This window comes from Crocodylus porosus, unplaced genomic scaffold (assembly GCF_001723895.1).
Source record: "Crocodylus porosus isolate Cpor-Errol unplaced genomic scaffold, CroPor_comp1, whole genome shotgun sequence".
NCBI classification, from domain to species: Eukaryota; Metazoa; Chordata; order Crocodylia; family Crocodylidae; genus Crocodylus; species Crocodylus porosus.
In genome coordinates, this window is record NW_017728906.1 from 97,102,695 (window position 1) to 97,118,537 (window position 15,843).

Here is a 15,843-nt window from a genome sequence, read left to right on the forward strand (position 1 = left end):
CTGTGCATGATTATTAATGAGTGGTAAAATTTCATCAAACCATAAGGAAAACTCAGATAAAATGACAATGCAAACAGGAAGCATTATGTAAATGTGTTCTACAAACACATATACAAAATCAGGGACCAAAATGAAGTGCTATTAACATCTGCATTTTCTGAGAAGGAGAAGCACTTCATATGTAATCATTATTGACATTTCCTGTAATTTACCGTCCTTGTACATTGCTGGGAAGTCAGATATACTAAAACAACTTAGTAGAAGAACTAGGAAAGAAACATATTCCAATACAGGAATTATCTTTTCACAGTCCCAGGAGTTTATCCAGCTAAACCTAATAATGATTGCTCAATGAAGCTATGTCTGCTTTGTAACCCAGCATAACACAAAATACAAAGACAGCTAAACTTTTTTCTTTAACTGAGTAGTATATATTGACTATCAATTCATCTGTTCAAGCTGTTCTGCCAGAAATCAATAATGTAATTGCAAACCAATTTGGTCAAATTAAGTTCTGTTGATAGACCAGGAATCATTTACCATTGGTTTCTCTCTCTCTCTTTTAACACATTTCCTTTATAATGCATTTGAATGAAAATTAATTTGTCAGCTATATTCAAAAATTGTCAGAAAGTACATTTTCAGTTAACTCTTGCAGATCTATTACCCAAATACATTACTCTTCTTCCTATCAGGAGATGAAAAAAAGATCAATAGGTATAAACTAAAGTGTACAACAAAAACTGGAAGGGTAGCATAAAATTCACCTTATAGTTTCTGTGGATATAGTCTGGTCTAAAGGAACAATGGGCCAGACTTGTTATTATAATAATGATGACATTTTACCTGAACTAAACCAAAACACCTCAGTCAAGATTAGAATTGTTTGGCACTGTACAAAGAGATCTCACTTGAGCTCAGCAGAGAAGACAAATGGGAAGCCTTACAAAACTGGTTATGCTTCTCTGATTTTCATAGGATATACCATATTTTCTTGCATACAACACACACTTAAAAAAAACCCAGGTGTTTGAAATTGGAGCGTGCATTATATGCAAGACATATGGTAAGAGACATTTCTACTGCTTACCAAGCAAAAGCCAAAGGAAAGACTGCATGTGATCCATAGACACCAGACAAATAAGCAGGCTCAGGTCCCTACCTGTTGTTACTTTGTAATATATTACAAGGAAAGATATTTTATTCTTCATTCACCCTTTCAAAAACAAAATGTACATCTTTTTCTGGGGTGTACTGCATGCAAGAAAACATAGCATATGTTGGGCTTGGCCTATTCATACATTAGAACAATCTATCTGTTATGAACTGGTAAAACATAGACCTCTCTAGAAGACTGTAATGTACACTGTATGCATAGTGTAGTCAAGTTATTTTCCCACCTACTCAATCCAGTGCAAAATGGTATGGGAGTCAGCTACACTAATTCTGTGCCTGCTGAGAACTCTCCTATCCCAGAAGGCTAATATGCTCTATTATAACCTTTGTGCCATAATAGAAAGTATGACATAATCTCTATCTATAATGTCCAATTTATTCCTACACATTTCTCTAGTATGGATCAACCCATGGTATCTTGGCACTGGATCTGCTCTCTTCTTTCTGGTATCAGGTTGTCAGTACTTTTGTTTAAAAATACTGAAGTTTGGGACTTGCAAAAAGCTCTGGAAGATCATAATCAACAGCAACATCTGAACTTTGATTAACAGATTCACAATTTAGACCCAATACCAAATATAATCTGCCTCTAGCTTCTGCTAAATACTACTTGATCTGCCAAAGCAGGTGCAAAAGCGTTCACCACATATGGTGTAGGTCCAAGTGACTTACTTTACTAATTACTGGGTGCATCTATACAAGGTGCTTTACTGCACAGCAGCATAGTTTACTATGCGGCAAGCATGCGTGTCTATGTGCACATACTCACAGTGCAGTAAACCTCACTAGTCATGAGTAAATTTGCAAATGCAAGTAGCAAATTGATTTGTGATTACTTATTTGCAGTAGGGCTCATGTGGACACCTGACTGTGAGCAAATCGGCTCTCAGTCAACTGGCCAACAGGGGCAGGAGACTGTTCCCTGTCCCTGGGAGACGCCTGCTGCCAAGATAGGCTGTCACCCAAGTCCAGGTGGTGGACTATGCCCCTCTGCCCCGGCAGCAGGGAACTCCAAGCCCCTGGCTCTGAGATAACAAGTGGGGAGCAAGGGACTGGGAGATCCTCCCCAGTCTGCTCCCCACCCAGTTATGTGATCGTGGAGCAGAGAGGGGAACAGGCAGATGTTAATAGCCCCTGCTCTGTAACCATAAAGCAGGGGCTGGAAACTGTCCTGGTCAGAGGCAAGTCCCAACCCCATGCCCCTATTGAGTGACTGAGGCATGGGGCTTGTAAAGAGCTGTAGGGGTAGGGTAGGACCCAGCCCCCTGTCCCGATCCACTGGTGGGGCAGCTAACAGTGAGTTAGCTGGGGCCAGGATCAAGGAGCCAGGGCCAGGATCTCCCTGCTGCCAAAGCAGGGGAACATTGTCCCTGCCCCGGCAGTAGGCAGCCCCTGGGAGCAGGGTGCAATGTCCCAGCCCTGGCCAGGAGACACCTGCCTACCGACTTAGTGCTCCCCACCAGCCCCTGGGCTAGCACCAAGGGGGAGCCTAGAGCTGCCCCTGGTAGTTGCAGAGGCCCATTGCAGGACCCCAAGAAGCAGGAGCAGTTGGCTGCCATTAGCAACAAATCTGCTCCCACTTCCCTGCATGTGTAGATGCCTGCCCAAGAGCATTTTCTCATGTGTAGTTTACTCACTAATAAACTTTTCATGCACCAAATACACATGTAGACACATCCACAAAAGCAGTGTAGGCAGCCATCACCTGGTCCCAGGAGCCGTGAAGGGAGCCTGATATAAGTAACTCAAGGTGGGGGGGAAACTGGATTAGGGAAGCTAATGGGTTTGCGAGGGGGTTGGCAGGATTTCTGGCGTTGCTGTGGGGGGTGGGCAGTCAATGGATCTGCAGGGGAGGAGGCTGCCTTGTTGTGGGGGTTAGGAGGCTAAAAATACCCCAGTCGGGGTTGGGGCCAGTGGCTGAGCTGTCCCAGACCTTGGCTATGCTGTAGAAGCATACAGACTTTTGGGAGATTAGGTTAACCCTTTCCTAGATTGGGTTAACCTGATCTTGATCTAAAATTAGTGCACCTACTCAGGTGAACTAACTGAGACTGAGCGCATATTTTTTTGGCTGAATTTAACCTCCTGGATACTTGCACAGTTGAGCATGTGGTTGACCTAACTCTGGTTAGGCAAATATGCAATACAGTACAATCCACAGACATGACTGCACTTTGTGTAGCTATATCTTGGAACTATCAGACTCAGATACTAATGACAGTGTAATCTGTGGTGGTGTAGAGTTCAGCATAGGCTGCAAAACTCTGCTGGACCCTAGATAGTACTTGAATGCATAGCCCAAGCTCAGCTCAGTGCTGTTGCAGCTACATTGGTATTACTAGCCAGGCACACCAGTTTTAAAACTAGACTGGCTGTGTCCATATAGAGTGCAATCATACTTTTGGACTGTAGTGTAGACATGTCCTGAGAGTTTCAGGACAATCATAAATTCAGGAAAAAGGAAAAAAAAAATATGGTCGGGCAGTTTCGTTCCACAGATGGTTCATTTTCAGAGTCAATTATCTTCATTTTTCTACTCCATGAGCTTTTCTAGGAGTTCTCAATGAAGGTCACTGCCCACAACAGTTTAGTTTTATTACCATATAAAGGGCAACCATTTGGAAATGTCTGAAAGAATCACTCTCCTTTCCTTAATTTCAGGGAGCAAGGGGTGAGGAGAGCAGATTGCACAGCCTCCCTGCCATGCCTCAGCCATTTCTTCAGAACACTGAAAGCTTTGGAGGTCAGAAGCCAATCTGTGCCACAAATTCACAGCACAAAGGAAGTCCAAAATTAATCCAGTGGTCATGTATAAAATATGCTATTAGAAAGAATAATGACATGGACTAAGCAGAAAGAATTCAGGTTAGTGTTAAAAAGCTGCTTCTCATAATATATTTATAAATGTAAACATTGACATAAAAACTCATTTCCCCTATATAGGTATGCACTTATACAGAAGAGATGCCTTTAAAAAAACAAAACAAAACAAAAAACCTTTTCATTCTTTGCCATTGTTTTTGTTCGTTAACCATCTCCACTTTAGCAATTAATTTATCAACCATGCATGTACTAGGTCCCCAATTTTTGGATGGTGTCCAGTTTCTGAGAGCTAATTGCATTTGGAAATTCTTTGGAGACAGAGGAATTATATGGAAAATGAACCAACAAATAAAATGTCTTTTTAAAAAAGAAAAGAAATTGAACTTACAATGAAATACATCATTGCTTAATGGCAACCCCTTTTCACTGTTTGGCAGAGTATCTCATTATATGTCATTTCAGGATCCAGGTTGGAAATTAACAGAAATAAATGCCTTCGTAGCTTTCATTCCAAGTATGTGACAGGAAATAATGTCAATGGATATAACATTAGTGTTATTAGTCTTTAACTGATAAAGAAAAATAAAATTTACCTTAATTGGTACATTTGATTTAAAGCCCTGCAAGTTTGAACTATTTAATATGATATTTAACATTACTCATGTAATGAGGATAACATATTTTAATGTGACATAATCCATGTTTTCAAGCTACTATATTTTCATTCATAATGCATACCCCTAAATAAGACACGCACCTTGTTTTAACAAAGACAGAATGAAGAAAAAAAATGATTTATCCAGAGATATAGCTGAATAGAGGAAGAACACTGCCTAATTTTCAGTTCACTCACCCTCCCCTTCCAACTCAGAAAAAAAAAAAGCAGATTCACAGCTAAAATGTCAGCAGCTCTTAACTTCTCAGCCAAAGGCTGAATTTCTAGCTCCTGACTGGACTCCCTTGGCAGAACTAGGATTTTGAAAAGAGATAAAAATAGTCTTCAGGGCTGTGAAATAGGAAGAGAGAGACCAGGGGTAGCTAACAGACAGTAAAACTGCCAAGGAAAGGCTAGCTTGATTCATGAAACACTGGGCTCCTAAAGACATGTGGGAAGCCTCCTCCAATGCACTTCCAGTGTGTTGGAACAGACTCAATGAATTGAGTCTGACAGAACACGGAAATTGACATGCTCTGGCAGCCTTCCACATCACATGTATCAGCATCCCCGTGTGCCCTTGCACTGAAAAAATGGCAGCAGAGTGCTTTGAAATAAAATATGTTCAATGAGCTTTAGTTCCTTGGCACCATTTTATCAGCACAGGGATGCATGGGGACTCTGATACAGGTTCCCCCCGATTTATGCTGTACATGCGTTCCCAGAGAACAGTGCATAAATCAAATCCGCATAAAGCAAACCCACTTTACAATGTAACTAATAGGGATAGGTTCCCCTGGTGGTGAGGGACGGATAGAGTGAGGCTGGAACTAGGGAATGGGTGGTGGGAGGGGTACCACTCCCAGGGCTGCACAAGGCAGCAAAGCAGAAGGAACAGAGAGGCACTCACCCCAGCACCAGCTGCAGTAGCCCTGGGAGCAGCTGGCAACAGCTGCCTGCAGCCGCTGGGCTGCACCGTGCTCCACCTGTCCCCACTCACATCTACTCCTGGGCTGCACCGTGCTCTGGTGCAGGCAGCTGGTGTTGGGGTGAGTGCTGCACCCCATGCCGTCCAGGGCTCCACTTGTCTGCACTCACCCTAGCCCATGCTGGAGCAGCCAACACTGGCTGCCTGCACCACGCAGCCCAGGAGCTGGGGTGAGGCTAGGCATGAGGGGACAGGCAGAGCATGGTGTATCCCAGCGGCTGTAGGCAGCTGGCACCGGACAGTCCTGGGGCCACTGCAGCCAGGGCTGGGGTGAGTGGGGCCATGGTCCTTTCCCCTTCCCCCACAGACTAACCTGCTTGGGCAGGGGGGCATCTATGCTGATCACAAGAGAGAATTTTCCTTGCATATAACACATTATGGGTCTGAATATAGTCATTGCATAAGAGCGAATTCTCATATAAAGAACCCACATGAATCAAGGGAAACCTGTACATATGAAGTGCGGATCCTTTTTATTAGCATGGGTTGCTGATTAAAGCGCCTGGCACTGAGTTCCAGAGCATGTGTAAAAATGCTCATCAAGACCATTCAAAAGGAAAGAGAGTAATTAATAGTGATCCACTTAACTCTTGGTGTGATAAAGCAATTTTTGCAGCTTGCCTGCAACATGAAAAGCCAATTTTGTGGGCATTTCCCAGTGACCCCGCCCCTTGCTATTGATTGGCAGAGAGGCATATACAGTAAATTTAATAGCAGATTCCATGGAAAGTAAATTCTTTTTCACTAGGCATGTGTACACATGCTACTAGTGCAACACAAACTCCTGTGTAGTTCACATCAGTTTACTGCTCTTAGGCACCACATTTACACATGCACCTGGGACCACAGCACATTAAGCTGGGTCAGAGCAGCCTCAGCTGCCTGGTGGTCAAGAGGGTGAGCCTGCCAGCCTGGTGCTGCTCTGACCCAGCTTAATGTGCTGCAGAGGAGCTGCCTGGGATACGAGGCTGCTTCAATATCAAGGCTAGGCAACAGGCAGCTCTGAGCTCAGGATTTCCAGCCCATTTATTTTACATGTATCAACCTTCTCCCCACAGTAAACAAAACAAACATTAAAACAAGCAGGCATACAAACAACAACCAAACAAACCTAAAATCATCTGTCTCCCTTCAGACCTTGAGAGGGGCAACCCAGGCTCTGTGCTTCTTACTCCTCCTCTGTTTTCTCAACTTGCACTCTGCTCCTGGAGCTTTTAACCCTTTCTGTGGGTCTACCCTCATTTATTAATCATTGGTTCCAGCCAATGCAGAAATAACCTTATACTTGTATTTACAAGTGGTCTGTACCCATTAAATTTCTGCAATGTTAGGACAGATAAAAATGAAAACATAGGTACTCAGCCTACCTCCTATCACCATATAACCCCCAAGACAAAATCCAACATTGTCATTATTCCCCTATTTTTGCTAGATACTTGAATTCTGAAGTCATATGTTAAATCTTATTTATCCTTCTTCTCTCACCTTCTGATAACTGTACATGGTGAACTTTTGACTACAAATCTGTTAATATCTAAATCAGAAGAAACTGGGGCAGGAAATAGAGAAAGATATAACAGCCTTTCAGACTGAAGAACCCACTTTGCCCATCTGTTGTGTATACAATATACAGGATAACACAGCTCTACTATTTTGCCCTTAACTATAAATACTTACAGCTTATTAGAAAATGCAGGCAGGTCATGGATGATCTCTTCATATGGCTCCTCTTGTGATAAAGTAGAAACAGTTGAAGGATCTTTCATTTTTAACTCCCAAATAGTTTCAGCTTTCAGAAGGATTTCCTCAATAAATTCAGAAGCTGCAAGATCTAGATATTGGAATAAAAATATTAAGCATGAAAAAGCAAAAATAGCAAAACCCTATTTGGATCAAAACTCTAGATTTAACAATAGCTTAGATAAACATTTTGACAAAAATAAAATTTAAGAAGAAATTTATCACAGGAGTATTGGAGAAAAGGAAATGTAAGGTGGCCTTGGTATGAAATTATATCATCTTTGTTTGGCAAAAGTCAAACCAGTCTTATTCTAGAAGGAACTAAACAATTCAATAGTAAATGGGATATAAAAACTAAATGATATTTAATGGCATGATTGAACACTTTATTCAATGACAGTGAACACTGAAATACCTCACTGTTCTTTTATTTCTACATGCTAGTCGTACACTTAAAATTACATATTGATTTGAAGAAATCAAAGTGCTGAAAACAACTATGTTTGCACAAAGGACATATTGTTATATAACTAGCAATATAGACGGATAGTCTCAGCTCAGCTCTGTTGTTTTCAAATGAATGGCTGACATATTCACTCAAGTAACCTTCTGAGAAGATAAGGTACTGCACAAAATTCTATAGATTATTTTTAACAATGGCACATATTTCTTTGATGGACTATGCAGTACAAATTTCCTTACGTAATCTGCAGGTAAAGTTGTTCAGTTTTCCACATTGCTAGTCTTACATTTTTACTTTTTATAATTTAAATTCAGGATAGTTTAAGTACAATTCATTTTCTTGCTTTTAGTATAAGGATATTCTCTTCTAAGCCATTGATACCAATACCCTATCTTAGTCCACCACGACAGGGAAGAATCCTTAAAAGAGCACTTATGTAGTGACTGTATGTGTGTCTACACAAAACTCTTTACTGTGCAATAGATTAAGCTTGTTGCTACTGTGCCATAGCGACTTGTATAGATGGGCCCACTGCATGGTAGATCTATTGCCTATATAGGTAGTAACCAACCACACAGAAAACTAATTTATTGCATAGTAAATGCTGTGCATGTAGACAGTGACACTTTACAGCACAGTAGATTACTATATAGCTATATCTATATCTATATATATAGTGGTGTTTCATTTCAATCACAGAAAAATGTGGATTTTGGTTACTTTTTTAATTCAAAAATTTGGGATTTATTTTTATTAGAGAAAATCAGGATCCTTGCTCATAAGTCATGTCCATTAGCCCACTTAGCATTTTTTTTGCCCTCCACTGGACCCTCCCCAGTTTGTCCACATCTTTTCTGTAGTGGCAGGGGGCAAACTTAACATAGTATTCCAGATGTTTCCTCACTAGTGCTGAACAGAGGGGAATAATCACTTCCCTTGACCTGCTGACAACACTCTTACCAATGTAGCCCAGTATGCCATTAGCTGTTTTTGCAACAAGGGCATACTGTTGGATCATATTCTGCTTACTGTCCACTATAACCCCCTGGTCCTTTTCTGCAAAGCTGATGCCCAGCCAGTCAGCCCCCAGCCTGTACTGGTGCATGGAATTATTCTGCCTAAGTGCAGGACTTTGCACTTGTCCTTGTTGACCCTCATAAGATTTGTTTTGGCCCAATCTTCCAATTTGTCAAGGTCTCACTGAATCCTAGTCCTACCCTCCAATGTATCTATACTTCTCTCCAGCTTGGTGCCATCTGCAAACTTGCTGAGAGTGCACTCTATGCCATCTTCCAGGTTGGTGATGAAGACATTGAACAAAACGGGTCCCAGGGCTGACCTCTGGGGCACTCCACTTGATACCGGCTGCCAGCTAAACATCAAGCCATTTATTATTACTCTCTGAGCCTGATTCTCCAGACAGTTTTCTATTCGCCTTACAGTCCATTCATCCAGCCCATACTTTCCTAGCTTTCCTGCAAGAATGCTGTGGGAGACCATATCAAAAGCCTTGCTAAAATCAATGTACTCCACATCCATCAGTCTCCCCACATCCACTGAGCCAGTCACCTTGTCATAGAAGACAGTCAGGTTGGTCAGGCATGGCTCTGCAATCTCATCAGCCAACTCCCTCATCACTCTCAGGTGCATCCCATCCAGCCTCATGGACTTGTATATGTCCAGCTTTTCTAAATAGTTCCTAAACTATTCTTTCATCTCTGTTGGCTGCTCAGCTCCTCCCACAACTGTGCTGCCAGGTGTAATAGTCTGGGAGGTGACCTTGCCTGTGAAGACTGAGGTGAAGAAGGCATTGAGCACTTCAGTCTTTTCTGCCTCCTTTGTCACATGGCTGCCTCCACCATTCAGTAAGAGACACACACTTTCCCTGATCCTCCTCTTGCTACCAACATACTTGCAGAAACCATTCTTGTTACTGTTCATGTTCCTTGCTAGCTGCAACTCCAGTTGTGCCTTGGCCTTCCTCACTTCATCTCTGGATGCCTGAGGAATGCTCTTATATACCTCCCTATTTATTTGTCCAAGTTTCTACTTTTTATAAGCTTCCTCTTTGTGACTTAGTCTACTGAAGAGTTCCCTGCTAAGCCAAGCTGGTCTTCTGCCATACTTACTAGTCTTCTGGCACATCAGGATGGTTTGTTCCTGCACTCTCAGTAAGCCTTTCATGAACAGCCAGCTCTCCTGGACTCCTTTCCCACTCAGACTGGCTTCCTAGGGGATCCTGCCCATAAGTTCTCGGAGTCAAAGTCTGCTTTTCTGAAGTCAAGGGTCCTTAATCTGCTGCTTTCCATCCTTCTTTTCCTCAGGATCCTGAACTCAATCACTTCATGGACACTGCTGCCCAAGTTGCCATCCACTACAACATTCCCCACCAATTCTTCCCTTTCAGGGAAGAAGAAGCAGGTCAAGAAGAACACAACCCCTAGTTGGCTGCCCCAGCACTTGCACCAAGAAGCTGTACCCAACACTTTCCAAATACTTCCTCAATTACCTGCACACTGCTCTCCCAGCAGAGGTTAGGGCAAGTGAAGTCAACTATGAGAACCAAGGCTTGTTATTGGGAAACTTCCGTTAGTTGTTTGAAGAAAGCCTCATCCACCACTTCTTTCTGGTCTGGTTATCTACAGCAGACACCCATTACAACATTACCCTTTTTGCTCTCCCCTCTAACCTTAACCCAGAGACTTTCAACAAGCCTATCTTCAGTATTAAAATGGATCTCTGAGCAATCATATGGCTCTTTTGCATAAAGTGCAAAGAAGAGCTATCATATGACTTTTACACAAAGTAACAACAAAAGCACAAAAATAAGAGCAATCATATGAAGAGAAGAGTAACAAAAGAAGCGTAACAACATAAAGTACAAAAAAATAGGATTCACATGGATCTTTTACATAAAGTAGCAACTGTGCAGTCAGCCACTTGTGTAGATGCAGCCAGTAGTTACTGCACAGTAGTGCATGTGTAGCCAGCTGACTGGGAGCAAACTGCTCCTGGTCTGCCCAGGCAGCAGGGGGTGGGGGAACTCTCCCATCCCTCAGGCAGTTCTATGTTCCCAGCCCTGGTGCTGCCACCTGGGGCAATGGGCTGGGAAGCAGGCAACTGCCTTGGGCAAGGGACTGTTTCCAAGCTCCTGCCCTGATCTGCCGATCAGGGTGTAGGGAGGGAGGTAGCTGCCTTGGTGGCAGGACAGCTCCTCCCACCCGCTGGAGTCCAGGCCTAACCCTGGTGCCCCCTGCCATCCTGAAGCTGACACCTAAGGGAGCCAGGAACCTGGACCCCCCCCGACCGACTACTGTAGGGGAGCAGAGCAGGGCAGGAGTAATCCTGCATTGAACTGCTATGATTGGGAGCAAATTTAATCCTGATGGGCACATGTGTAGACGTGGTCTTGGGGAGAGCTTACTGCACCTTATTTTACTGTGCAGTAAAGTTAAAGCATGTTAATAGCATGTGTAGATATGCCCAGGATAAATTACTTCTGAGAAGTGGATGTTTCAGCTCCAAAGTGAGACACACAGGCAGAAGCCCATTGTGCCCTCGTGAGCCCAGGACCCCTCAGGGACCCCCAACAGATGCACAGACCCTGACCTTGACCCCAGCACAGCTGGGAGGTAAGTGGGGCCTGCAGTGGGTGGGAGTTAGACAACTGCAGGGAGGCAGCTGAGAGGAGCCAAGGAGGGTCATGCCCCCCCCCCCACACCCCGGCTTCTACTTGGCCCAGCCCCGCAGGGAACCATGTAACCAAAGCCTCACAAACAGAGCATGCAAACAGTCGCGCTCTAGGCCTGGTGCACAATTTAGTGCAAGAGATCATGCAGGAGGGCGAGCAGGAGGGGCACAAGGTTCTAGGCAGTGAGCCTGAAGAGAAGGGTTGGCACAGTAGTAGTCTAGACTACTATCTGTACTTTGGTGGGGACACGCTGCACCCCAAAGATCCCCACCCTCCGCTGACTGGACCCCTCCCCCTCTGGCACTTCTGAGGCCTCCACCCAGACAGAACTCATGGTTCTAGCCTCCACTCAGACAGAGCCCCTGGCCTCTTGAGGGAGCTGACTGGTATGACTCCAGACGCATGGGATCAGGAGAACTGATACCTCCCCTTATGAGGTTTGCTCCATATTGGAGTCTCTGAAATGCTGGATAGTGGAGGTCCAGACTGCAGTGCTGAGGTTGTGTGCCATCAGGGATGGTGAACAAGAGACTGACTCCTACTGACAGGCCCTTCACCTCAAGGAAAAAGCTAGCTAAGTACAAAAGGGGTGTGGATCAGGATCTGGGGGAATGCTTGTTCACCAGAGTGCCCAAGGGAAGACAAGGATCAATGGTCACAAACTCATGCAAGACCATTTTAGGCTGGACATATGGAAAAACTTCTTCACTATCCTAGACCCCAAGGCTTGGAATAGACTCCCCCCAGATACAGCACTAGCACCTACTCTGGACACTTTCAAGAAGCATTTGGATGCCTATCTTGCTGGGATCCTTCGACCCTAGCTGAGTTTCTGCCCCTTGGGCAGGGGGCTGGATCCAAAGATCTTATGAGGTCCATTCCAGCCCTAATGTCTATGAATCCATGAGTCACCAGCTGCAGCTGTGCTACCTTATGGGAAAAGCCACTTATGCTAAAGAAATAATATGCTGATCACTGGGTAGAGATTGAGGAAGTGTAAAGGCAAGCCTCCATAGCAACAATAGAGCCAGTCAGTGTTACAAAGGTGTACAGCTGACCAAAGCAGTTAACTATGGAGAAAGAAAGGGTTGCAGCATTTTGGCAAAAAATACTCTTTGATAACTGAGTGATCATGAAGTTCCCATCAGGTGTAAAGGGATGAATTCCTGGTCCTTTGCACCTCAGAAATCAGGGAGATAGACGCACAAGAATTTTTGCACCTCATTCTAGATGTTACTAAAACTAAAACAAAGCCAAACACAGCAATCTTCAAAAAAAAAAAAAATCAAATATATGCTAAAAACACCAATGCTAAATGTTACATTAATAATCCTAATGCAAGGATCTTTTCATATAATATTCTCTTACTTTGTAGATGGTTTTCCATAACAGAAGGTGCTATCATTTAAAAATACATATTCTTGAATAAATCATCCTACTCTATAATATTCAAAAAAGCTCTTTTAAGTACTTGCATGAAGTCATGCTTCCAGGAATCAAAGGCATGGCTCAATATGTACAATGACAACATGCTATGGACATATAACTTATTGTATCCTATTGGTTAAATATTCTTCAAATTAAATAATGCAATTCCTGTGGTTGAATTGTGCAGTAAAATTTCTAAGATAGGTACACTCTACCAGAAAAGCAAGCAAACAAACAAAAGCAATTTCCTCTTTGCACAAGTGGCTAGGTCAATAACATACATGAGTTAAGGACAGAAGCATTTTGGAGGGAAGAGGGATAATGGTCATACCTGAAGGCCTTTCATTACTGCAGTTGAGAAGATGGGGGTTGGCCCAATGTGTCAAAAGCAATTTCACGAGGTTTGTCTAGAAAGAACAAAAGCAGATTTTTGAAAGGACAGAAGCATGACACAAATATCAGTTACAATTCAGTTTAAAAGGAAAAGTCTTCTTAATACAATACTTCCTAACTAGAGGAAAAACTGTGTCTCACTCCTATATTTCACCTATTCCAGTCACCCCCATACTTGCTGCAAGTTGCACCATGCTCTGGGGTTTTGCGGGGAATTGGCTTATAGGTATAGATATATGCATTATAAGGGTTCAAGATCAGCAGCAAGGGTTAAATGGCTTTCTAAAGAGCTTGGGAGACACACAAACAGCTTCTCATGGCCCTGAAAACAGATGGGCTGTCTAACACAGCAAGGCCAACAGATGGACACAGTTTGAGAATTGAGGGGGGCATGCCATAACACAAGATCACCACCTGAAAGCAGACAGGTTGTCTAACACAACAAAGACACACAGCCTGGACCCAAGGAAGTATATTCCACACTGTCCCATAACACAAGATAAGTGACACCAGCTACAAGGCCCCAGAGCAGGGGTGGGGCCTGTGTCCCAGTCTGGGGGGAACAGACCAAATTAGGAGAAGGCCCAGAAGGCTACACAGAGACAACCAATTGGAGATAGCTATGGATGAAGAGTCATCAGGAGTCATCAAGTGAGGGAAGGAGAATACAAAAGCAGAGACTTGAGATTAACAAAGGGTCCCTCCCTGTTCCTTCTTGTCCCTCCTCTTTCTGCTCCCTGAGAGGGGTCTCCATCCCCATCCGTGTCTCCCGGGAAGGGTCCACAAGACCACGATGGACCAAGGGCATACCAGTAACCTGTCTCATCCACCCCACTGAAGGGGGCCTGTGGGCCTCAGCATCCCACCTCCAGACTGCTGACACCTAAGAGAAAGAGCCTCAGAGTGGAGCCTGCAGCCTGACCAACTGTACTTTGACTTTGATGACAGCCCTAGATATAGATTGGTAGATATAGAATTGCTTGATTGTTTGTATTGTTACTCTTTTGTTATCACTCTGTATCAATAAACTCACCCGTTATCAACTAGCAGGTATTGTGTTTGGTCTGAGGAGTGTGCTCGCCTGGAACAAAGGTATAGGGGCAGGGTCCACATCCAGTGCCAACAATGTCCAGCTGATTGTGAGCACATTTGCTCCTGGTTGGCTGTCTACACATGCTGTACTGCATAGTAATTACTCTTGAGTAAATTTGTTATTTGTATTTACCGGTAGCAAATTTACTTTCGATTAGAGCAAATTACTGTGCAGTAAGCATCTGCACATGTAGACAGTGATGCTTACTGCACAGTAATTTGCTCTAATCCTGAGCAAAGTATCTCATGTAGATGTGTCCACTGACAAGGTAAAAACAACCAACCTAGCAATAGCACAAAGGAAGTGAGCAAGGTGAAAAGTAGGCTGAGTAGAAAAGTTTCTTTAGTCCAAAGTAGGACATCAAAAGGGAAATGAGATGTGGCCAGGATGTCAATAGTAGGCTAACAGCAGAGCTGCAACTTGGCCTAAAAGGAAAATATTTTTTTTTAAAAGGAGTGCAGGGGAAAGGGAATAATTTTAAAAGAATAATAAAATACACAGAGGACAATACTGATTAAAGTATGATAGCAAAGAAGAGCAGTGACTAGTAACTACTACAAAAATACAAAGGTCAATAGTTGCCTGTTCATACAAATTGGGCAAATGTTCTTCACAGAATTATGTTGAAGAATTATGCTTGAAGTTTAAAACTACTTCAAGCCCCTCAGCTTTATGGTTCTGGCTTCCTTTTCTGGCCAGAACAGTAGGCCAAATAAATAATTGTGACTAAGGCATTCAGATCACTGCTAATTCCACTTACTTAATAGTTCCTCCTCTTGGATAGTAGATGCATTGATGTTACATTGGTTTAAAATTCATTAGGTTAACATGTTTTAGAAACAGGAGGTTAATTTTCAGCTGGCATATCTCTTCACGGTATTCAGAGCTCTATACACCAATGCAAAGATTTCTATACTAGTTTTACTAGTATATACTAGTATCCTAGTGCTACAAAACATGGATGACTGAGAAAATGCACAGTATTTACAGTATAAAAACATTACAATGATAGAGCAAAGGGAATGAGCAAAGAGGGAATTAGGTAGGTATTTCTCTTCTGTTAAGAGATATAAACAAAATACAACAGGTTAAGGTGACAAGACTTCTAATGCTTAATCTGCAGGATCTGGGGTCTGTTCACCAGAGCGCCCCAAGGGATGACAAGGTCAAATGGTCACAAACTCCTCCATGACTGTTTCAGGTTGGACATAAGGAAGAACTTCTTTACTGTCCAAGCCCCCAAGGTTTGGAATAGACTGCTGCTGGAGGTGGTTCAAGCACCTACTATGAATGCCTTCAAGAGACACTTGGATGTTTGTCTTGCTGGGATCCTATGATCCCTGCTGACTTCCTGCCCCTGGGGTAGTGGGGCTGGACTCAGTGATCTTCTGGG

The 15,843-nt window shown here is 43.2% G+C and overlaps 1 protein-coding gene across 1 annotated transcript in view; it reads right to left on the reverse strand.

Moving 5' to 3' along the window:
- Window positions 1–15,843, reverse strand: part of MYO16 (myosin XVI) — a 484,140-nt gene that overhangs the window by 324,115 nt on the left and 144,182 nt on the right. Inside the window, exons 7-8 of the mRNA XM_019529669.1 lie at window positions 13,296–13,371; window positions 7,320–7,473 (exon numbers count right to left, since the gene is read on the reverse strand). Of these exons, the coding sequence (XP_019385214.1) occupies window positions 7,320–7,473; window positions 13,296–13,371 (230 nt within the window). The remainder of the gene's footprint in view (window positions 1–7,319; window positions 7,474–13,295; window positions 13,372–15,843) is intronic.